General features: G+C 37.4%; 1 protein-coding gene across 2 annotated transcripts in view; it reads right to left on the bottom strand.

Annotated features, from left to right (window-relative positions):
* Positions 1-25,493, bottom strand: part of FAM83B (family with sequence similarity 83 member B) — an 86,618-nt gene that overhangs the window by 53,767 nt on the left and 7,358 nt on the right. Inside the window, exon 2 of one of the 2 annotated variants that reach the window (XM_057698326.1) lies at positions 14,618-15,121. In XM_057698326.1, coding sequence (XP_057554309.1) covers positions 14,618-15,061 — 444 coding nt within the window. In that variant the 5' untranslated portion in view covers positions 15,062-15,121. Of the gene's footprint in view, positions 1-14,617; positions 15,122-25,493 lie in introns of those variants that run through there. The other variant, XM_057698327.1, reaches the window with a different exon arrangement.

Here is a 25,493-nt window from a genome sequence, read left to right as displayed (position 1 = left end):
CTACATAAAGATGAAGGGATCAATCCAACAAGAAGAGATAACAATTATAAATATATATGCACCCAATAGAGGAGCACCTCAATACATAAGGCAAATGCTAACAACTATGAAAGAGGAAATCGACAGTAACACAATAATAGTGGGGGACTTTAACACCCCACTAACACCTATGGACAGATCATCACCACAGAAAATTAATAAGGAAACACAAGCTTTAAATGGCACAATAAATCAGCTTGACTTAATAGATATCTATAGGACATTACATCCAAAAACAGCAGATTACACGTTCTTCTCAAGTGTACATGGAACATTCTCCAGGATAGATCACATTTAGGGTCATAAATCAAGCCTTGGTAAATTTAAGAAAATTGAAATCATATCGAGCATCTTTTCTGACCACAATGCTACGAGATTAGAAATCAATTACAGGAAATAAACTGTAAAAAACACAAACACATGGAGGCTAAGCAAGATGCTACTAAATAACCAAGAGATCATTGAAGAAATCAAAGAGAAATTCAAAAAATACCTGGAGACAAATGACAAAGAAAATACAACAATCCAAAACATATGGGATGCAGCAAAAGCAGTTCTAAGAGGGAAGTTTACAGCAATACAATCCTACCTCAAGAAACAAGAAAAAGCCCAAGTAAACAATCTCACCTTACACCTTAAGAAACTAGAGAAAGAAGAGCAAACAAAACCCAAAGTTAGTAGATGGAGAGAAATCATAAAGATCAGAGCTGAAATAAATGAAATGGAAACAAAGAAAACAATAGCAAAAATCAATAAAACTAAAAGCTGGTTCTTTGAGAAAAATAAAATTGATAAACCTCTAGCAAGACTCATCAAGAAAAAGCGGGAGAGGCCTCAAATCAATAAAATTAGAAATGAAACAGGAGAAGTTACAACAGACACCCTGCAGAAATAAAAAGCACCATAACAGACTACTACAGGCAACTATATGCCAATAAAATGGACAACCTGGAGGAAATGGACAGATTCTTAGAATGCTGTAAACTTCCAAGACTGAATCAGGAAGAAATAGAAAACATGAACAGACCAATCACAAGTAATGAAATTTAAACTGTGATTAAAAATCTCCCAACAAACAAAAGTCCAGGACCAGATGGATTCACAGGTGAATTTTATCAAACATTCAGAGAAGAGCTAACACCCATCCTTCTCAAGCTCTTCCAAAAAATTGCAGAGGAAGGAACACTCCCAAACTCATTTTATGAAGCCACCATCACCCTGATACCAAAACCAGGCAAAGATACTACAAAAAAAGAAAACTACAGACCAATATCACTGATGAACATAGATGCAAAAATCCTCAACAAAATACTAGCCAACAGAACCCAACAACACATTAAAAGGATCATACATCATGATCAAGTGGGGTTTATCCCTGGAATGCAAGGATTCTTCAATATATGCAAATCAATCAATGTGATACACCATATTAACAAATGGAAGAATAAAAAACACATGATCATCTCAATAGATGCAGAAAAAGCTTTTGACAAAATTCAACACCCATTTATGATAAAAACTCTCTCCAGAAGGTGGGCATAGAGGGAACCTACCTCAACATAATAAAGGCCATATATGACAAACCCACAGCAAATATCATTCTCAATGATGAAAAATTGAAAGCATTCCCTCTGAGATCAGTAATAAGACAAGGATGTTCACTCTCTCTACTATTCAACATAGTTTTGGTAGTCCTTGCCACAGCAATCAGAGAAGAAAAAGAAATAAAAGGAATCCAAATTGGAAAAGAAGTAAAACTGTCGCTGTTCACAGATGACATGATACTATACTCAGAAAATCCTAAAGATGCCATCAGAAAACTACTTGAGCTAATCAATGAATTTAGTAAAGCTGCAGGATACAAAATTAACACACAGAAATCTCTTCCATTTCTATACACTAACAATGAAAGATCAGAGAGAGAAATTAAGGAAACAATCCCATTCACCATTGCAACAAAAAGAATAAAATACCTAGGAATAAACCTAACCAAGGAGATAAAAGACCTGTACTCAGAAAACTATAAGACACTAATGAAAGAAATCAAAGATGATAAAAACAGATGGAGGGACACACCATGTTCTTGAATTGGAAGAATCAACATTGTGAAAATGACTATGCTACCCAAAGCAATTTACAGATTCAATGCATTCCCCAACAAATTACCAATGGCATTTTTCACATAACCAGAATAAGAACTTTTACAATTTGTATGGAAACGCAAAAGACCCCAAATAGCCAAAGCAATCTTGAGAAGGAAAGACAGAGTTGGTGGAATCAGGCTTCCTGCCTTCAAACTATACTACAAGGCTACAGTGATCAAGACAGTATGGTACTGGCACAAAAGCAGAAATATAGATCAGTGGCACAGGATAGAAAGCCCAGAGATAAACTATGGTTGACTAATCTATGACAAAGGAGGCAAAAATATACAATGGAGAAAAGGCAGCCTCTTCAATAAGTGGTGCTGGGAAAACTGGACAGCTACATGTAAAAGAATGAAATTAGAACACTCCTTACACCATACACAAAAATAAACTCCAAATGGATTAAAGACCTAAATGTAAGGCCAGACACTATAAAACTCCTAGAGGAAAACATAGGAAGAACACTCTTTGACATAAATCACAGTAAGAACTTTTTTGATCCATCCCCTAGAGTAATGGAAATAAAAACAAAAATAAATAAGTGGGACCTAATGAAACTTCAGAGCTTCTGCACAGCAAAGGAAACTATAAGCAAGACAAAAAGACAACTCTCAGAATGGGAGAAAATATTTGCAAACGAATCAACAAAGGATTAATCTCCAAAATATATAAACAGTTCATCCAGCTCAATATCAAAAAAACAAGCAACCCAATCAAAAAATGGGCAGAAGACCTAAATAGGCATTTCTCCAAAGACATATGGATGGCCAAGAGGCACATGAAAAGCTGCTCAACATCACTAATTATTAGAGAAATGCAAATCAAAACTACAATGAGGTATCACCTGACACCCGTTAGAATGGGCATCATCAGAAAATCTATAAACAGTAAACGCTGGAGAGGGTGTGGAGAAAAGGGAACACTCTTGCACTGTTGGTGGGAATGTAAATTGATACAGCCACTATGGAGAACAGTATGGAGGTTCCTTGCAAAACTAAAAATGGAGTTACCATATGACCCAGCAATCCCACTGCTGGGCATATACCCAGAGAACACCATAATTTAAAAAGACACATGCACTCCAATGTTCATTGCAGCACTATTTCCAATAGCCAGGACATGGAAGCAACCTAAATGTCCATCAACAGATGAACGGATAAAAAAGATGTGGTACATATATACAATGGAATATTACTCAGCTGTAAAAAGCAATGAAACTGGGACATTTGTAGAGACATGGGTGGACCTAGAGACTGCCATACAGAGTGAAGTGAGTCAGAAAGAGAAAAACAAATATCGTATATTAACATATATATGCAGACTATAGAAAAATGGTACAAATCAACCTGTTTGCAAGGCAGAAATAGAGACACAGATGTAGAGAACAAACATATGGACACCAAGTGGCGAAAGTGGGGAGGGTTGAGGGGGAATGAATTGGGAGATTGGGAAACCAAATTGTACACTCTAAATATATGCAGTTTATTGTATGTTAACTGTATCTCAATAAAAGTTCTAAAAACAAAAAAAAAGCTTCAGAAAGTATCTCTATAATACTCCGATACACAGAGTAAAAAAGGTGGGGAAAAATCCAGAGCCTTTATAATACATAGGTCACTCACATAATGTCCATACACCCTCAAGCTCTTATCTATACATCTGCCACAAATTTTTCAGCATATTTCCCAAATATTAGACACTGAATCACTTGAAGTGTTTCATTTTCCACCTGTATGACCTAACAGTGTCTTGAACATCGCAGGGATTCAATAAGTATGTATAAACTATATATACTATAGTATATAGTTGAAACTTTTTATATAGAAATAAATTTTTATGTTAAATCTAATAATTAAGACATTTAAAAATAGCTTTAAGACCTTCCCCCCATCACCTTCTTTGGGACAGAGAATTAAGTAGTTGTAGTTTTCTATTCCCGTAGGAAATTGAAGGTATATTCTCATGTGAAGAAGACATCGGCAGCTCCAGGCCATCATCAAGCCTGTTGGTGAGCATTGTTCCAACACATGTCACAACCTGTTTTATACTTCCCTCTGTTTTAACTAATCAACAAAATGTTAATATGTCCAAGATCAGATGTGATGGTATCACTCAGAAACATTTCATGACCTCCCACTGTTCATATCCACAACGCTGGACAGAAGGACTCTTACAATTTGATCTCAACACCCCTGCCTTCCTTTTCCCAGCCCCACTCTGCTGCCCCCACATTCCCTGTTGTCTAAAATGCCAAGCTCTGCAGGGTACATCTCCTACTCCTCAACATGCATGACTCAAGGTGACCTCTGAAGAAAGTGAGGTCCCAAAAGACACACTCCCGGTTTGTGTTTTTCCCCTCACCTGACCAGCACATGGGGTTGCTTAACACTCGCCTTTGGGAGGATCTGCTTCTCAGCAGTTATACAACCTCCTGCTTTATCAGGTCCTGGGTCATCATCCAGACAGTCTTATCTCACACACTCTATTTACCTAATTCTTCGTAGCTGAGTCTTATCCAGGTACTTCCTAGGCCATCCCTCACTGATGACCTCAGGACCAGAACTATCTCCAAGTCCAGCCCCTCTGGATATAGATTCTAATCTGAACTTTAATCTCTAGACACTTACGCAGCCATTGGTGGCTGCCATCACCAGTCAACTATCTCAGGGCTGTGGTGAAAATGATAACTTAAAGGCCTTCGTGCCTTGGTCTCTGCCTGCTTCCTGATTCCAACTCTGATGCCTCTGAGGTCAACCTCAAAGGGCAATGCCATCATCCCAATTGCTCAGGCCAAAAATTTGGGGGTCATCTTAATATTCTTCAACTTATTTCATACCCCATATTTTATGGCCTTCAAAATACATCCAAAATCTGACCAGCACTGCTACCATCCTGGAGATCGAAGGCAATATCATCTCACATTTGAATTACCGTAATAGCCTCTGCTGTGCTTATTCTTGAGCCCCTGTAGTCAATTTTCAGTACTGCAGCCAGACGTATCCTTTTAAAATACAGCACATTTCAAATTGATCATGTCTCTCTCTTGCCCAAAATTCTCCAGTGACTCCCCATTTTGCATAGAGCATAAGCCAAGGTCTTTGTAATGGTCCACAACGACCTCCATGATACCTCTCTGAACTCACCTAACTCATCTCCCGTTTGCTTTCTTGGGTCCAGGAACTGGCATCCACACTGTTCCTCTAACAAACAAGAAGGCATGTCCCTGCCCTAAAGCTTACCCTATGTCTAGTCTGCTCTGCCCCCAAAGAGATGCAAGCCTCATTCCTTCTTTCCTCAAATCTTGACTCCAATGTCACTTTCTTGATGTGATGTGGCCTCTTCTGAGCACCCAATTTAAAACTTCAAACTAACCCCTGCCACCACTCTCAACCAGTGCTTCTTACCCAGCCATATCTGTGCTTTGCTTTGTTTTTCTCCATAGCACTCCTCATTTATTACGCTTATTAAAACCTAAATCTCCCTATTTGTTCGTAAGCTCCAAAGATATAATTTCTTTGGTATTTCATTCTCTTATGTATCCTCAGAACTTAGAACTGTACTCGACATGCAGTAAACATTAAATAAATATTTGCTGAATGAATGAGTAGCCTGCCATACTTGTCACCTGTTAAGGCTGGCAAAAGGCTGGCTGACCCAGTCATTGTTGAACCCAGAAGAGGCCAAAGGACAACCTCATTGACTGTCCTTCTCTTACTTCTTTGAACGTCTCCTTTATTTGAAACTCAGAGATCCCGTTTCTTTTCAGTGCGTCCTGATCTAATCTGCCTTCTACGTGCTACACCTCATCTACATACCATAACCTTCTGTCAGTTTCAGTAGGTCATTTCTGACTTCTAATAGTAACCCCACAATGGCCTTGTATGTGGTCCATTTAGAAACCAGTGCCTCCACATCCCCACCAACTGGTCTCCATCCCAGACCCTCTCAATCAGATCTTCTAAAACCTCCATCTGGGAATATGCAGCCATTAATACTTTCCAATTATGATCTTTTTGGATCATTACCACTGACTTAGTCATACCTATCACAAGAAAGCAGATTGTTCATCAGTAAAATGTGGATAATAAAAGTACCTTTTTCACAGTAGGGTATGAAGGTCAATTTAAAGTAGTGCATGTAAAATGCTGAACACTACCTAACACATAAGTGCTCAATAAATATTACATGTTCCTGTTACTAGATTACATAATGTAACTCCTTTACTCAAAATCAAATGCTAGTTCCAGTCCGGACAATAAAAGCAGTGTTTTTCAAGACAGTTCATAGAGTGACTAGTTAAAAGGCATGACTGATTGATGTAAAAGTATATGCCACGTAATGAACCTGTCGCAACTACAGAGAAACAGGCAGAATCTTGAAATACAAACGTCAGTCTGGTGTGGGAGCCCCCATCATCTCAAAAGGGCTCTCATAGCCACCCCCCATTACCTTTCACATCTCATTAGGAGGACAGATAAGCAAAGGAAAGTTGTATCTCTTTATTCTCATGGAAGTTAACATTTGATAAGATGCTGACATGTGTACCTGACATCCTAAGCTTATCACCCCATTCAGCTGCCAACTACATTTTATGTCTAACATTTTAAACAAAGATGCCTACAGAGTCGAGGTAAGTTCTCTTCATCCATGTTGCTTTGGCTCTCTATTGGAATACCAGCTGACCCGTTCTTCTGTATAGAGTTATTTTTCTGGCTTGGCCAGAAACGCATCTGAGTTTGCAAAACTGCTAAATTCTAACCCTATGAACTTTAGGTATTATTTAGACATTAGGAAAACTGAATGTTTTATGATCATAATGTTTTATGATTAGTTTTGCCATTCCAACAAACTACTAAAGGTGTTATCAGAAAAATATTACATGCTTCAATAAATAACTGAACTAGTATTTGTTTTTTTTTATTTTAATCCTATAACAGAAAGGAAAATGAGTGAACAGAAATTATCATAAAATATAAACTGTCTACCTCAGAGATCCCAGAACACAAAGAACTAAATTTTGTCCCATGGTCGATAACAAGCCCTCTCAAGGTTCAACAGAAACACTGTAAACACCACATGCAGTCCCTATAGGAATTGCTTCTCACAGCTTATTTTGGGGGAAAAAAAAAGGAATTAAAGAGTACTGAAGGATAATATCTGAGAACAGAAAATGGTCTTAAAAACATTTCCCTTAATCAGATAAATCGCACACTCTGAAATAATTCAAATTTTAAATTGTTTCCAACTATTAACAGAGGTATATAGGTTAATATCACCAAGGCAGAGTTTCTGGCAAGTTTATTGTCCCCTGCAAATAATTCTAAGTTTTCTTTTAAAAAGTAAACTCTTTCCCAAATTGCCACTTTCAAATGAAAATTGGTTAAAAATCAGTGATTTTTAGACTTTACCTGATAAGACATAGCCTGGTAAAACATCTGAAACTCATAAATCATACATGACTTTAGTATACAAACCGAGCTGGAGATCTTATATAACAATTTTATTTTTATTTTTTCATACACTTCAGATTTTTTGCTTCCACAAAGGAAAAAAATAGCCCCTCTATCAGGAAAGCAAAGAGTTTTAATCTAAGACTAATTATGGTAGGCTTCAACTAATATACTTTATATTACTTTTTGAATTATATCAGAATATTTAGTAAGTAATAGTAGTTCATCAACTCAGAGTTAATTAAACCAAGTTTTGACACTAAATGGCAGGTCTGTAATAAATATGAACCTAAAAACTTACAAAAATGTGCTCTTCATTTTTATAAATACGGAGCCATTATATAATGTCTTTATTTTAAAATCTAATAAAATTATCACTTTTAAAATTTGAGATGAAAATGGAATGACTATTTTTTTCTGGATTTTTTTCTCTATTTTTTTTTCTCTGAATTTTCTATTTTTTCTCTTGATCTATAGAACGTTCCCCTACCTTCACCTTGTGTATCTTTTCAGATCTTCAGATCTTTATGTAAGAAAGTATGGTTTAGAAATTTTTCCTCAGCTCTGAACAGTTGTCTATAAAAGAGGATGTCTTTTCTGTACTTCCTGAGTGTAAAATTCATACATGTAAGCTGTCTTCACAGTAAGTCTTATTTTCAAATATACATACTTACATTGAATCAATATTTTCCCATTTTGAACCTTCTAAGCAATAACACTGGGAAAATGCTATGTGGCTCACAATGCAGTGTACATAATCACCACGATACTTTAGAAATGGGTTTGAATCATTTCACCAATAGCTAATAACTTTGGCTGGCATGCCTGGTAAGATGCTGTCTTGTTAGATACTGGACTTGGTCATGCATTGCTCTCACTTTTAAAGAAGAAATGCCAAATCACAGTGATGCAAAAATACAGACTAATAAGAACAAATATCATATATTCGTGCATATATGTGGAATCTAGAAAAATGGTAGAAATTATCTTATTTGCAAAGCAGAAATAGAGACACAGTCCTAGAGAACAAATGTATGGATACCAAGGGAGGAAGTGGGGTGGGAGGAACTGGGAGATTGGGATTGACACATATACACTATTGATACTATGTATAAAAGAGACAACTAATGAGAACATACCGCATAGCACAGGGAACTCTACTTAGTGCTCTGTGGTGACCTAAATGGGAAGGAAATCCAAAAAATGGGATATATGTACATGTATAGCTGATTCATTTTGCTGTGCAATAGAAACTAACACAGCAGTGTAAAGCAACCACACTCCAATACAAATTAATTAAAAAAAATACACGCTGATGGATTTTTTGACAGAATAAAGGTAGTAAGAGAAGGAAAAGTAGGAGGAGGAGGAGAAGAAGGGGTCGTCATCATCTCGACACCACATGCAGGGTATTAAACGTGTGGAGGTGGTAGAGGTGTCATAGCAGATATGTCAGCCAACCCATCCCACTCTCACAAGCATTAGCATCGCCGTCTTACAGATGGGAAAACTAAAGCTCAGAGAGGTTGTAGTATAATGTCTAATGCAAACAGCTGTTTGAGTTGGGATTCAACCCAGCAATAACTGACTCCGAGATTCAGAGCCTTCATGTCATTCCATGAAGTCTCTGAAAACGAGCATTATTTGAAATTGGGCAATTAAAAGAGGCTGCAGCTTTTTGCCAGTGCAAGTTATCAAGGAAACTCAAGACTCTAGTTTGCAATAAGGGTAAAGAGCATCTTATTTCCTCTTTCGCCTCCCTTAAGTAACTGTAGTAAAATCATCAGGGTTATTGGTAGTAGTGGAGGATAGGAGTCTGGCATAGAGAGAGCATTCCCATCACAGACACAGTGACAGTTAACGTGGTAACATCAGTGCAATTTTTTAGAAGACGTTTAATAAGATCTCTCTCTCTCTCTCTGTCTCTTTCTCACTCTCTCTCTCACACACACACACACATATACAAACACAAATAATGCATATTATTCAAAGAAAAGGTGTTCAAATTAATGTCACAGGATACTAATGTCATTAAATCTGATTAAGCAAAAGCTATTTCCTGGAAGAAACTCATTTTGACTCAGATTTAAACAACGAAATATTCACCGTGTGTGTTGGAATGGGGAGGGTGCAGACAGGAAATTCTTAATAAAAATTGGGAACATCAGGAGAGAGCTAACCTTCATCTAATAAAGCACTGATAAACACATAAACATCACTTAGCTGGGCAGGACATGGCTGCAAAGTAATGGTGATGAAAGTGACACACTATGACACAATAAATATGATTCATACAATGAATTCAGCAAGGAGTATAACACAATGAAATACTTCTGAGGTGGTGAGCACTGTTAGAGACTTGAATAGGAACATTTGATTTAAAAAACCCTGGGGCGTCCCTGGTGGCACAATGGTTAAGAATCCGCCTGCCAATGCAGGGGACAGAGGTTCAAGCCCTAGTCCGGGAAGATCCCACATACCACACAGCAACTAAGCCGGTGCGCCACAACTACTGAGCCCACATGCCACAACTACTGAAGCCTGCACACCTAGAGCCCATGCTCCACAACAAGAGAAGCCATGGCAATGAGGAGCCTGTGCACCACAATGAAGAGTAGCCCCCGCTCACTGCAACAAGAGAAAGCCCACGTGCAATAGCAAAGACCCAACACAGCCAATAAATAAATTAATCAATTTTTTAAAAAGCTGATGGACATTTAGACTTTTATAAAAAAGAAAACCCTAAAAGGCTTTGCTTCATATCTTTCATTAAACAAGGGAAGATACCTGGGGTGTCCAATGACTTGTTCAATCCTTACCTAGTTAGCTATCAAGCCTCTAGTCTAGTACTACTTTTATAATGAAGAGGAAAATTAGAAACTTGAACTCAGCTAAAAATAACTCCATGCTTGTTCTGCTTTTGTAAAATATGCTTGCTGCACCAAGAAAAACAAAAAAACAGGATGACCTAGCAATCCAATGTAACCATAAGATGTTTTGCTAAAAATGGAATATTCTGCACCTGCTCTTGTAAGTTTCTGTTTGGAAACTTCTGTGCTCTGTAAACCAAGTAACTAATCTACCCATGCTAACTGCAAACATGTGCACTGACCCCTATAAAAGTAAAGCTCACCCTGAGCTCGGGGCCCAGAACTTTGGAGCGTTAGCTTGTCTGGGGCTGCCGGCTTAATAAACCTGAGTTCTCCAACCCTCCGAGTGTAGTGCTTGGTTTCTAGACGGACCGATTTCTGCAACAGTAACACCCATCAACTCCCAGGAAAAGTCCCCATCATTAGTCCACCTTCCCTTTTGTGGCAACGGGGCCACCTGGTAGTTAATTGTTAAGAATCCTGAGGCCATAACAGACACGCCTAGGAACAGTGACTCAGGGAGCAACCAAGCCCTCAACTCAGGAGATGCAGGACAGAGCCCCTCAGGAATCACTCTGCCCTAATTCTCAGTAAACTTTTGCTTATGTGTCTTCTCAGCTCCACATTTCACAAGAGTAAGAGTCACGTCTCACAGAAGACTCAAGCCTAGAATTAGGAAACAGAGAGGTCAACAGCATTCTGGTTAAACATTTACATATTCAAGACTACCAGAAATGATTACTTTATGGATATCTACCACTGAGTGGCTAGAAGAAAAATGACTTTAATGAAAGATAACTTTTTAAAGTAATTAGAGGGGACATTTTCATAAGAGGTGTTCACAGTAATTAGGAATAAATGCATGTATCATCTTGGGAACCTCTCTTAAGAGACAAATAATTACCTGAGAAAAGTCTTGCTAGACGCTATCAGACTTTATAAAGTTGAACCAAATGTAATTATGCCAACCACACAGTGAAAAATAGAAGGAGGTTAGAAAAGAGCCAGTAAATAAAAAAAACCATTTTAGAGCAGAAGGTTTTACCTGCAATTAGATTTTCTCAAAGGAAAATTCTCAAATAGCCAAATAAGCAAATATACAAAAGAAAAAAAAGAAAAAGGAAAGAAAAGAAAAAAACTCTCTGAATAACTTGTGACAACTGGCAAAAATAAAATAAATAAATACAAACCTACGGATTTCTGAAATACTATAAAGATTATATTCTGCTTATAAAAGCAGAATGATTCAGAGATAATAAAACAAATGCATATAAATTAGTGAAATTCAGAAACAAAATATTTTCAGTGGTTATGATCAGACTTCAAATATTTGGACCTCTAAGAAAAGTGCTTTTGGATTCTTTTCGTTAAGTTTTTTTTCCGCATTAGATGACATTTATTTTCATAAGCACCTTATCTCTGTTGCAAATGGAACAATGAAAACTAATTTAAATTCTTCTCTGAGATCGTTTCCTGGGTTCTGCTTTGCTTGTTGCCAGCCCTACTTGTTATGGCCTCATAGCCCCATAGAGTTTCATAATGATGATTAAGAAGAGAAGCTCCCTAAGAAACTTTGTGGAGGCAAGAAACTTTATTCTATCCACTAAATTAAACATTATTCAAGCACTTTATGAAAAAAAATCATCATCTTTGTACATTTCATCCTCTCATGACAATTCATTGAGAGTCACCAATAAAGAGAATCTGTCCTCTGAAAATAGTTCAGAAACAAGAAGTTTATCATGATATCTAGGCTTGATTCTGAAGGTTTACAAGAGCTTAAGTTAGCTGCTGAGTAAATGATAGTCAGGAAAAGCAGGCAGAATGTTTCAAAGGCAACGTGTTCCAACAAGCTGGTATTCCATAATAATAGTTGCTCTTCTTATTTTAATATTTTTCACAGGACCTTGTTCAGTTATGGGCTAAATAGTCTCACATTTTGTAAAAGTGTGGTCAATAACTTTTTCTCCTCTGGAGTATTGGATCCTTCAAAAATCTTTAAAATAACATAGTAACATATGAAGAAATTTCCAAAGTATTCGTGAAATATACATCCCATGGATTTATAGCCCATTTGACCTCAGTATTTATTGCATCTGGTTAGAAACAAACACATTCTCCAATGCTTTTGGAAAAAAAAAAGAAAACCGCTAAGTTATCGATTATGATTTATATTCAGTTTGAATATATTCAACTTATAAAGTTCAAACAATTCTTTCTCTGAATTCAGCTTGGATATGTATATACAAGGTAATATATATACCTTGAGTATGGATAAAGGTAAAATTCTTTCTTATCTTATGCCACTTAGATTTGGTGAAAGCGGAACAAAGCATTACATTGTTGTTTTACAGTTTGGACTTTGAGTTTCTCAGCCTGCTAATTCAAGTGGGAATTCCCAGCAATGACCAGGCAGAGGATATTACTTTTAGAGGCTCACTAAATAAATAGCTGTCACATTAGAAAGAAAAATACATTACAAGGTCACAACTAATGTTCAGTTTCCAGTGAGTGCGAACCCAAGAACTCATGCTAGGCTCCTGAATTTGATTTTGTGTCACAGAAATGTAACGCCCCCTAGGAGATTAGCTGTGATGCAGGCGGATGAGCTCATAACTACTAAGTTTACCATAATAAAAAATATTAAGCTTCCCTGATGCATTTTTCACTTTTCAGTTAACATTGTAGTTCAAAAACATATTGTCTTCCCAAACAGAAATTCACAAATGCTCATACTTGACATTTGTTGTTTTATCTTTACAAGGACTCCTATATTTTCTTGACTTTTGTTGTTTTACAAGACACAATTGTATAATTTGTTCTCAGAGCACAGGATAGTCCAGTTTTAAAAATTCTCATGGTTCAATTCAGAAAATTGAACTGACAGTTCAATTCATTCAGTAAAAGTTTGGACACCTACCGTGTACCTGATTCTAGAGCTAATTTTTAACAACAGGAATAGATTAGTGCTTCCTTGATGTAATCCTGCTAAAGGAGTTAATATGGTTACAAAGTCAGGTTATTTGAGGTCAAAAGGTCTAGGGAAAAAAATCACCTTACTTTTCCAAAACCTGAGTTTGACATTAGCGTTGGAACACTGTGTCTTCCTAATGAAAAAGGGAGGTTTTTAGTTGCCTGTCTTGCAAACTACCATGTCCCTGTGAGTTTCAAGAGTCTAATATGTCTATACTTCATAAAAGCAGGCTTTCCTAAGCATCTCTGTGTTTTCTTGACATGAAAGAAAGCAATGCCATGTATGTGTGCATTCCAAGGTCCCTTTAAGATCTAAATTTCTATACTGTATAGTGTCCGTAACTAAGAAATAGAAACTTGGTAGTTAACAATAATAACTTTTTGTTCACACATTTTAAAACTCAATAAACAGCCTGGGAAATTTCGTTGTAGCTTCCAAAGCACCTATCATGGTGCTGAGTACATAGAAAACTCTCAATAATCTTCATTAGATTTATTTAAAGAACATTTTTACAGTTTTATCTGAGCTCTAAAGTAGAATTTCTGAGATTTATAAACTAATATAAATATTTAATAGAGAGCACTAAGGCCCTAAAATGCTAAGCCCCTCAGGACCTTACTTCAGAATTTTACATTATCAAGCCTAATTTTTTACTGTTTTCACACAACTTAGGAAATAAATAAGAAAATCTATGCTTTATTTAATAGGATAAACTATATCCAGGGCAAGAATTAGGGCTCAGTCCTGTTAAGAACAGAGAAAAATTTACCAGATTTGCCAATTACATATTTCCCTTCACAAATTATGGAAAATTTAAGTGATTTAGCCTATGAATACATCAAATCATCTCCTTTCTGGTCCATACACCTCAGCCTTCATGGATGAAGATCTCTCAGGTGTATGTACATGACAAAGAGAAGGAACTCTCCTCCACCTTTAGTAGGAACCCAACACCACTCTCTCAGATATTTACAAGATAGGGGAAGTACAACCTTCCTGTGTATCCATGTGTATATTTCCTGAAACAGGCATGGTCTATACATATAGAGACTCTTTTATGAACATGAATGTCTGTTATACTAACTACTCTGGTGATTTTCACATTTCAAATTTTTCATTTAGAAATAGAAATATTACCTTTCTTGCTTCTTTTATCATCTTCCGAATGGTTTCCTTAATTGTAAGTAGTTGTGCTCTTGGTGGATGAAAGAGGAGGTCAATGTGGGTCCCCCCTAAGAGTCCAGGCATCACGTACGGCCAGCCCAAGTCAAGATTTGGAGCTTCCACATCAGACTCAACGGGCCAGTAAGTCCCTGAAGATGAGGTATCATCGCAGGAATCATCAGTACCATGTGCTGTGCTTTGTGCCACTTTTTGAACATTTTTCAAAATATAATTAATTTCTTCCTCGGCAAGAAAGTCCGACACTCGTTCCTTGGCAAGAAATTCTTGGTATGCATCTAACCCATTTTCAATCAGTGTGTCCACAGCTACTCGATACCATTCCTTGTAGTGCGGTTCAATGTAATTGTCTGATTTACACTCATCATGCAAGGAGGAAAGCAGTGATGAGGTCTCCATGCTTGCAAACCTTTGACAATGGTACTTTCAAATGCCCATTCATGCAGGGATGAGAGGTATCTGGGTGTTTAAAAAGGAGGAAATCAAGATCAGTTAGAATTCTGTAATCCAATGTTTCATAATCCAAGTCAACCGTCATTTCTACTTTCACTCATAAAAATGCCAGTGCCAGTAGCTCAATATGACATACGTTTCACATCCAAAGTGACAATAATAATACTACAATTCACAAATCTATCACAAATAAGCTAAACAAATTTCCTTTCACAGACTGCTAGTTGATATTCCTTTTCCAAGGTACCTCTAACTTCAATTTCTTATCTAAGGAAATAACACCTTCCTTCTCTAATATATAGAAAGTCCATCCTTCTTCACTTTAATCTGGGATTACACACGGTATGATCAGTTTCTTTTTGGTTTTAAAATAGAAGAAAACCAATTTCTGGACAGCCATTTATATAAATCTTTACCGAGTACTTGTTATACATATATCCTGGTGAAAAATAAAAAGCACAAATCACTTGCTTCTAGGAATTTATTAATAAGATGAAGAGGCAAAATGTATACACAAAACTGTTACCACTTTGAACAAAGACATATATTGCTAAGGGCCAAAATGAGTACTGTCTGTAGTCAATGCTTTCAGAATAAAAGCAAGTAGAGATCAATATGGAATAAAAGAGTTACAGATAGCCTTGCATGGGAGGTGGGCTTCAGCTGAATCTGGGGCAACGAATAAGAACACAACTGGGTGGAAAGAAGAAACATTTTCATCCCACATAAAAATGCAAAACATAAGCAAAAGCATAGCACAGGTATATGCTTGGTATATTCAGGAGTTAATAAAAACAAAAAACAAAAAAACAACTTGGTCTGCTGGAAATCAGGATCCTTGTATTAGGGATACGTGATAAAGTCAAATAGACAAAATGGAGCCAGCGGTGGAGCGCCCTGGAGACTGCTGTGATTCAGCAAACAATTAGTTTAAAACAATTAGTCTGGCAGTATCAGGGGAGTGAAGGACAGACAAGTACTAAGTAGCTAGGAGAGTCTTTCAGTGTTCAAACTCCCAGTGAGAACATGACAAGAATATTCAAGTGATGGTTCAAAGCATGAACTCCTGAAATGTGATGGCCTAACAGCATATAGGTGATAAAGAAATTCAGGACATCAAAGACAATTCAGATTTCTCTTAGGAATCAAAATCTGCCTATCTGAGCTCACAACCCATCCCTCATGCCCACAAAATGTTATCTGTTCCATCATTTCCTGGGTGAGATACTGGACTGGACCTTATCTGAATCAAATAAGGGACTTTCCAGGCTTTTAAAGTCAGGATCTCCATTGTGTGGATTCAAAGTACAACCCTATGATGTGCTACAAACACAAAAGAGCTCATTTAACCAAAAATATCTTTGTCAGAGGCCCTCCCCTTTTTTACAATTTTCCACTTCACTCAGACTTTTTGGTCTCAGGTTTACCAAAAACCAAATCTGATTTGGGAAGGTAACCAAGGAACCTATTACCACTTATTAACTCCTTACCTGAAAACATGTAACAAGAGTCACTGATCATAGACAGAAGTCATGAAGGAATGGACAATAAACAGGGCTGTAAGTTTCCCTGGGGAAGAAAAGATCAGAAAAGATCCAGCACATAGGAAGGCAGAGCTGAGGAGTGAGGAAGATTCAGGGTAATTTACTCTACTATTTTAGTGCAGATAAGCCTCTGTCCATCCCGAGAGGCTCGGAGTTTTTACAGAGAAAATTTAGCAGTAATGAAAGCCTAAAGAGTAAATCTGATACAAAAATAAAAACAGAACATGTTCCTTTCGGCCTCCTGGAGGCTCCTCAGCTTGAACCATAACTTGATCCAAGCCAAAGCAACTGGAACTGTCCCTGGGTCCCAGGATCCTCAGGCTGTGCAATGTGGCATCTGAGTTCTGGGCAACACCATCTTCCTGCCCCACATGGTATTACCGTGGGGATTTGGGTAACACACTCTCACTCCTCCATGGGCAGAAGGAGGAATAAACACCAAGCTGTCTGCTAGTGTGAGAGAGACCGTATGAAGAAGTAAAATTTGTTTCTTTTGTTACCTAATTACATTTAACTTTATTGCATGCACCGGGAAGCCAATGAGGACACTTTCATAAATATCTCAACCTTGTACAAGGTGCCATCGTTTTTTGAATGACATTTTATTCGACTCCAGTGGTTCTCAACAGGGGAGATTTGACCCCACCCCCACCCCAAGCAAGAATAACGTCTGGAGATGTTTCTAATTATAAGGATTTATGGGGAGGGTGTTACTGGCATGCAGTGTGTAGGGGCCAGGGATGCACAGGACAGCCGCCCACAGTGAGGAATTATCTGGTCCAAAATGTAAACAGTGCCAAGGCTGAGAACTCTTCATCAAGTTGCTCACTTCCTACATATGACATCATACTACTAATTGATGACCTTTCTGGTGTTCATCACAGCTCTCTTTTGCACATCACACTCATTTTTAACAAAGAAATAAGGTTTTCATTTGCTTGAGAGAATCAATTCATTGGATGAAAATATAGTTCCCTAAGGTTTAGTGAGGTGTGGTTCTCATTTGATAATTTCAGTCCATGAAAGGTCATCACGTGAAAATCACACAGATTATTTGTATTTGTTAAAAATGGTAGATAACTGCTGATTGTTCATAACACCCCCAAGTTTCCTAAGCACTCTTTTTTAAACTTTTAAAAGTTAACTTTTGAATTCCTATAACATATGACACTAAGTGCCTCTGACTTATCTAGAAATTAAAATGCATGAAGTGCTTTAAAAAAACTGTATTCATTTCTGAGCTTTACCTACGCAAATATATACTCTGCAACTACAAAAAATTCATTCTTGAACTATGTGTAAGCTGAGAAATCATAAAGATCAGAGGGATCAGGAAAATAAAATACAACGACAGGATACAGACGGAAAGTTAATTACGAAGGAAAAAACAATTGAAAATGAGAAAAAAGGGAAACACTACAGGACTAATCAAATAGCAAAGCCAGAAATGATGCAGAAAAACACATCAAAGGAAAAATGCAACAGCCATAAGCACTGAAGTTGAGATATGATGTATAAGAGTTAAGATAAGAAATAAATATACTTGATTTGTCCTGCTGGAGAGAGGCCATCCTTCAATGTCTAGAGATATTCATTTATTATGGCAAGAGGTGTTTACAAGCAATACTTGTAAAAGAATCATCTACAAACAAATTTTAATGGATGTGAGCAAGGTAATGGTACCTACATAAATGGCTACTGCAATAAAATAGCACCTGTATTTAGTTACAGACTTAATAAAACACTTCCAAGAGTTCAAATATTAAACATTGGAAGGGCTATATTTGAGGACAAAATGAATTGGGTGTGCCTTTAAAACACACAAAAAGCATTATTTAATTCATAACCGTTAAAAACTCCTAGAAAGCAACCTCTTTTAACACAGAGGATGATATAAAATCTGAGCAGACTGCTAGGCTCATCTACTATTAAAGTGACTCACTCCAGAAAAAGAGCCTTGGAAAATACATGATGCAAATCCAGGCCCCCAAACCACTACACATTGCATTTGATATCAAACCTTTAGGGTCATTTGCAGAAAGTATAAATTCCAAATGTTACATCTGTAAATACAAAAGATATAAACAAGGTACAAAAGAATCGACTTCGATGCATAGGCCACTCTGAAAAACAGTTTGGCAGTTTCGTTTGTAAAACTAAATATGCAACTAAAACAGGCAATGACTGCACTCCTGGGGTTGATCCCAGAAAAATGAAAACTCATTTTCACACAAAAACCTGTACATGAATGTTCATAACAGCTTCATTCATAATAGCCCCAAACTGGAAACAACTCAAACATCCTTCGCAGGTGAATATTATACAAACTGTGGTACCCGCATACCACGGAACATTAGTCAGCTACACAATGAACTAAGTTCTGATGCAACCTGGATGAACCTCACGAGAATTATGGCTGGGTGAAGAAAGCCAACCCCCAAAGATTCCACACTGCATGATTTCACTTATCTAACAGTCTTGAAATGACAAAGTTATAAAAATGATCAGATTAGCAAATGCCAGGGGATAAGTAAGGGGTGGATGTGGCTATACAAGAGGAACAAGGGGCATTTTCATGGTGACAGAAACTTTCTGGATCTTGACAATATCCACATCAATATACTGGGTGTGATACAGAATTACAGTTTTGCAAGATGTAACCATGGAGGGAAACGGTAAAAGATGATAACGAAATTCGCCGTATTACTTCTCTCAACTTCATGTGAACCCACAATTATCTCAAAACAAATTATACTGATGAGCAATGTCATCTGCCTTGAATAGAAAATAAAATCAGAAACAACATACAGCCAGGAGGGTGAGAGCTTGTGTGCAGGGTCACACAACCAGGTTGAAAGCCTGCTTCCTGACTTACAGTAACTCCCCTACATACGAACCTCCAACTTGCGAACTTTCAAAGATGCGAACGTGCGTTTCATCAGTGTCAGCATGAGTAAAACTGCAGCTCCCCCTCTGACTGTGTTAGCTGGGGACCTAGGCTAACTTTGCTGGACTTACAAACACATTGGACTCGGAGCAGAACACGTACTGTATTGTGAAGCTCTTGGACGAGTGACCTATGTCCACAGGCCTCAGTCTGTATTTGTTACTGAAAGTAAGTTGGTGTTCCTGACCTACAGTGAGCCCCAATAAATGGAAACATCAGAGTTTGGAGCAGAGAAAGGCTGATTGCAGGGCCCAGCAAGGAGAACCAGTGGCTTTGGAGCCTGGTGGTCAAAAACCCCAAACTCCTTGAAGGGTTGCAGCAAAGCATTTTTAAAGGCCAGGTGAGGGAGGGGCGTCCCAGGGAATGTGATCTTCTGATGCAGTTCTCTGATTGGTTGATGGTGAGGTACCAGGGTGGTGTCACAGGGGTTAACATTATCAATCCTTAGGCTCCAACAGGCCTGGGGGCTATGTGCTTATGGTCATCAAGTAGTTAATTTCTTCTCTTTGGTGGTGGGTTTTAGCATCTGAAAAACTCAGGAAATATGAGATGCTATTATGGGGGGGGTGATACTTCAGAGAGGAGCTAAAACAGAAGATATGGGGGAGGGGTCTGTCCTGGGAAAAGCCCATAGGGTCCTGCTAGGTTACATGTTGGAGTCATTAAGTCATTCTAAGGAATAAATGAGGTAATACCCTTAAAGTATTTAGCTTTTACCATAATTATTATTATACTATTATTCCTATTTTACATTTTAACTATCTGTTACAGCGCTATAAAGATACAAGAAACATTTGGTCACAAGAGTCTTTTAGGATTCAAAAAAAAGGTAGTGTTTTCTGTCCTCCCATTAACAATGTCATGCACTATTTTGTCAACTGCAGTATTAAGCAAACAGCCAAACGTAGTCGCCATTTGTTTGTGGTTTCTGAACTAAGAAGATTCATTGAAAAGACTCCTGAAATAAGAGGTCAGTGGAAAAATGCTCCAAGGAGAAATTACAAGCTTCTTAAGTGACAGACAGTCTGAGGTTATGATTATTTCGTGTGCAAGCAGCTGGCCCCAAATTAGGACTTTGACTAAAAGAAATACCAAACAGATCAGAGCTGCCAATGTCTCTGAGATCTTCTTCTCAACTTCTGTCTTAGGCTGTTTTCTGTTCAACCACTGAATGCTGTTATGGGTTCAGTTGTGTCCTCCAACAAAATATGTTTAAGTCCTAACCCTCAGCACCAGTAAATGTGATCTTATTTGGAAGCAGGATCTTCTTTGCAAGAGACAAGACATAAACAAATATACAGGGAGAACTCCAAGTGAGGGCAGAGTCAGAGCCCAGAATGCTAAGGATTTCTGGCAACACCAGATCTAAGAGAAAGCCATGGACAGACTATCCCCTAGAGCCTTCCAAGAAAATGAGGTCCTGAGGAAATCTTGAGTTTGAACTATCAGCCTCTAGAACTGTGAGAGAATAAACCCTATTGTTTCAGGACAAAATTTGTGGTAGTTTGTTACATCAGCATTAGGAAGCGAATATAAACACACATAGGATTGTCTTTATTTGTAAACCTTAAAGAATGTAAAATAAAGGAACTAAGTAAAAAATTAACTTACCCTCCACAAATAATTCCAAGTGTTTTTCTAGTTTATGTGATATTATAAAATCAGTTCTCTGACATAACTTCAATGTTAGACAAATTTCATTAAGGGACATTTTATAGTCTTTCAAATATTGAGGGGAAAAATGCTTCAAATCACTGTCTTTTGGGGGCGTGGAGACTGACTCTATGATGTGTATCAAAATGTCTACATACAGAAGATGAGAAAACGTTTTGTAAAGGATTGTTTCAGGACATCCCTGTCTTATAAAATCATAATCTATGGTGGAAAACAGTTGGAAATCATATCTTTTTTCTTCAAATTTGTAGCTGCCAAGATGAATTTCACTTTGATTATCAGAAATTTAAGATGACAATTAAAACATTAAAGAGGCTGCTGTTAAATTAAGAATTCCCTATATTACTGAAGGTGCCAAGGGCAATCTAATATCTAAATTTAGCATCCAAACGTATTAAGAGATTCTAAGCTGGCTTCATAGTAACACTTATAACAAAATGGTCCACTAGCACAGGTCCCAGGCTTCCACAGAGCAGGCCCAGGAACGCATGCCTGCGTGGCCCACGCAGTCAGACTGTGGGTGCAGATGTCTCCATATGTGGGTTACTGACAGAATCACCCATCTTATCAAACTCATGAAAAGTGCAAGAATAAGCAGCTCCAACTCATTTTATAAATCCGAAATGAAAATGCCATTTGCTCAATAGCTAATCATTTATTAGTTTCCTTAATCTCTTTTAATTGAGGAATAGAATGATGATCACTTTCACACCAAAATAATTCCAGGGTTTGTTTATATTGGCTGCTTCTCAATATATTTGCATCCCCAGTCTAAACTAGAGTTCAACTGTAAGAATATAAAGGCCGCCAATTTATGTTAATGACATTAAAACATAATCATTCACTACCATTTGGAAGGATTTATTGAGTAACTCCTGTAGAGAAATTTGTAGGAAAAGGAATAAGCACTTTACTGAGAGAACATATACTTAATAGTCAAACTGCAGAGAATTACTCTATGCATGGCTTAAAATGCAAGAGAAATTAGAGCAAATTACTCTTTGACCAATATCGAACCTATTCCTGAACTGTGTTTTATTATATGAGTACAGCAGAAGCTCCAGTGAATAGTACATGGTCACCCTGATGGGTTGTAACTTGTGCCAAAATGCTCCATCTCCACCTGGTTCCGATCAATGTGTGTAACAACCATTTGGACCAATAAACAGAAAAACATTGATACAGTTTACAGAAATGAACAACAGCATATATATTAGATGCTAGAATCAATATTCAACATGATCTTAAGTAGTGAAATAATAAATCAACTGGATACGATTCAACTCAATACAATAAATTTTAAAGTTTGCATTTACATTAAAAAAACTATACAAGTATAGGATGGAGGAGGGTTTGGGGGCAGATTATACCATAAAGAATAGTTGAAAAATTGGAATGTTTAGTCCAAAAACAGGCATATTAGGGTGGTCTTTAATTACAAGAAATGGGGAAGTAGAATTATTTTAAAGGCAAATGACAAATCACAAGTTGGCTCAGTGACCCAAAGTGGGAAAGATGGCCCAGGATTTGCCTTCTGCTCTGTCACATACTGGTTGTAAGACCTCAGTCATTGTTATTTCAGGGCTCCAAACCTCATGTTCCTCAGCAAGAAAACGGGTAAAATAAGAGTACTGATAGCAAAGGGTTCCTATAAAGACTAAATGAGATAAAAGCCTTACTCTGTATCAGCTATAAAAACTGCTAAAAACGGTGAGGTAGTCGTATAGGAAGGAGTTTTATTCAGTAATGTCTCTGTTTTTCTCTTTCTTACTGAGAACCCTCTTTCTGTATATAATCACGTAGAAGACATATTTTTGGATAGAGTCCTATAATGTGTCACAAGTTGGCTTCCAGGGCTGGAGTGGGGGGTGGATTCTAAGATGGGACTTCCCTGGTGGCGCAGTGGTTAAGAATCCGCCTGACAATGCAGGGCACACGGGTTCGATCCCTGGTCCAGGAAGATCCCACATGCCATGGGGCAACTAAGCCTGTGCGCCACAACTACTGAGCCTGCATGCTGAAACTACTGAAGCCGAGCACCTAGAGCCCGTGCTCTGCAACGAGAAGCCCACACACCACAACAAAGAGCAGCCCCCACTCGCCACAACTAGAGAAAGCCCACACACAGCAACGAAGATCCAACGCAGCCTATAAATAAGTAAATAAAAGTAAAATTTAAAATTCTAAGATGATATGTATTTTGCCTGCTGAAGGGACCTGGGATACCCACAAAGCATTTCTTACTCAGGTATAACAAAGACCTGTGAACTATGTCCTGTCCTGGGTTCTCCAGAGTCAGCCTTCACAGTTCAGCTTCATTTTTTTGAAGTTACATAAACAATATTAAACACACCCATTTGCACATGCAAAACAAACGAACAAAAAAAACCCAAGAAGTCAGAAGGTGTCTCTTGTAGTTTTAATAACAAGCAAAAATGCTTCTGCTATGATGCTATATGGAACCAATAAACAGGCTACCAAACTACATAAGAGCAAAATTGTAACTAAAGAAAATTCATCCAAAACCAAAAGGACACACACACACACACATAAAAATGATATTGTTTGTCTTGGAGTGGTGGCTCTATGGGTGGTTTTTTAAAACTTCTTCGCACGTTTCTGTATTTGCCAAATGTGTATCAATGAATATGTACTGTTGGCATTGAGGGAAAAGAAAGCTGATAAAAGAAGTATCCCAACAGTTATTTTTGATTTTAGAATATCTTCCTCTGTTTTTCATTCATGTGCTAAGTTGACTGTAATAGGTAATTCAAAGCTCTGCATATAAAACAATCTAATAATTATTACAAAGCAAAATGTCCAGAAAATAAGGCTATATGGTCACAGGGACCATAAGGAAAAAAAAATAAAATTAAAATAACTACATGTGGTTAACGAAGTCTTAGTAAGTAGCTCAGGGATATGCAGAGTCATCCCCAATTCTCAGGGGTCAGGACCAGAGCCGGGCAAGGAGCACCCACAGCACTTCTGGCACCTGTTATCACATCTGATGCATCAATTAAAGGCCTTATGCTCTACCTCCTTCACTAGACCAGGAGCTCTGTGATGGAGCAGACTGTCTCTGTTTAGTACACTCATTAATGCTCAGGATGGACATAACTGTTAAATAATAAGCTAATCACATACTGCCTTAATAACTCAAAGTAACAGAACGAGAGTTGATTAAAGTATGATCGGCAACAAAATGCTAAAGTATAAATTTTCTTAAAAAATGATAAAACCCATTCAGAACTTTTAAAGATTGAAGCACCTATTTGTTTACATCAAAGAGAGATTGATTTTTTGATAATATGAAATATTACCCATTTGTAAAGCACTTTTAATAAAATAATTAGAAACCCAGTGAGTGCTGCAAGCCATTAGGTAAATCCATATACCTCAATCAAAAAACATGAACACTTATTTCAAATGAGCACTTTGTCAGGAGAATGGAGATGTTATCAAGTGTCACTTGGGGAGTCTCTCTAAAATTTGTATTTTGAAATGTTTAATTATGTTAAAGTCATTCTGAAAATGGCTTCTGTGCATTTCTTAATGAAATAAAGTTCCAAGTCTTATGTTTTTCAACAGAAACAGTGATACAAGTTAGCTGTAAAACATGACTTATTTCCCCTGTGTTATGAATGTCAGTTCTATTATTAAACGGATTTATTTTAGTAGGAAGAAAGGATTCATTGGGTGTTTAAATGAATTATGATTATAGATGTTTGGTATATCATTAACATGAAATTGGTGTAAACTATATACTCCAGAGCAGCCCTGAGAAGTTTAAAAGTCCGCATTTTTTTTTTTACAACATGATAAAACACAGAAGTGTAAGGCTTCAGTTTATCCAATAAATTATCCCTTTACAAACCCAGATTATGGTTTCAGGAAGTATGTACATCTCTCTATTCTAAAGGTAGGTAAAACTTGCAAAAGACCAGGATCTACTTTTTCTTGAGAATGCAAGAGTGTTAGGGGAAATGATTTTTAATAGTGACAGTTGTTAGTGCCAATGATATCCGAAAAACACTGCTGAGATGTCCTCCATGCTGGGTTCTAGGACAACAGCTAAGAATTTTCTTCAAATGTCATCAAAGCACATTTTCCTGTTTCCAGGCTTGACCTTGGGAGCTATACGCATCATCTTCCATCTTCCCGATCAATACTCTCCCCAGGAATTTTACAGGAGGAAACACCCTATGCCCAC

Source organism: Hippopotamus amphibius, chromosome 11 (assembly GCF_030028045.1).
Source record: "Hippopotamus amphibius kiboko isolate mHipAmp2 chromosome 11, mHipAmp2.hap2, whole genome shotgun sequence".
NCBI lineage: Eukaryota > Metazoa > Chordata > Mammalia > Artiodactyla > Hippopotamidae > Hippopotamus > Hippopotamus amphibius.
The sequence above is the reverse complement of the archived record's forward strand: the minus strand, read 5'-3'. Positions and strand labels throughout refer to the sequence as shown.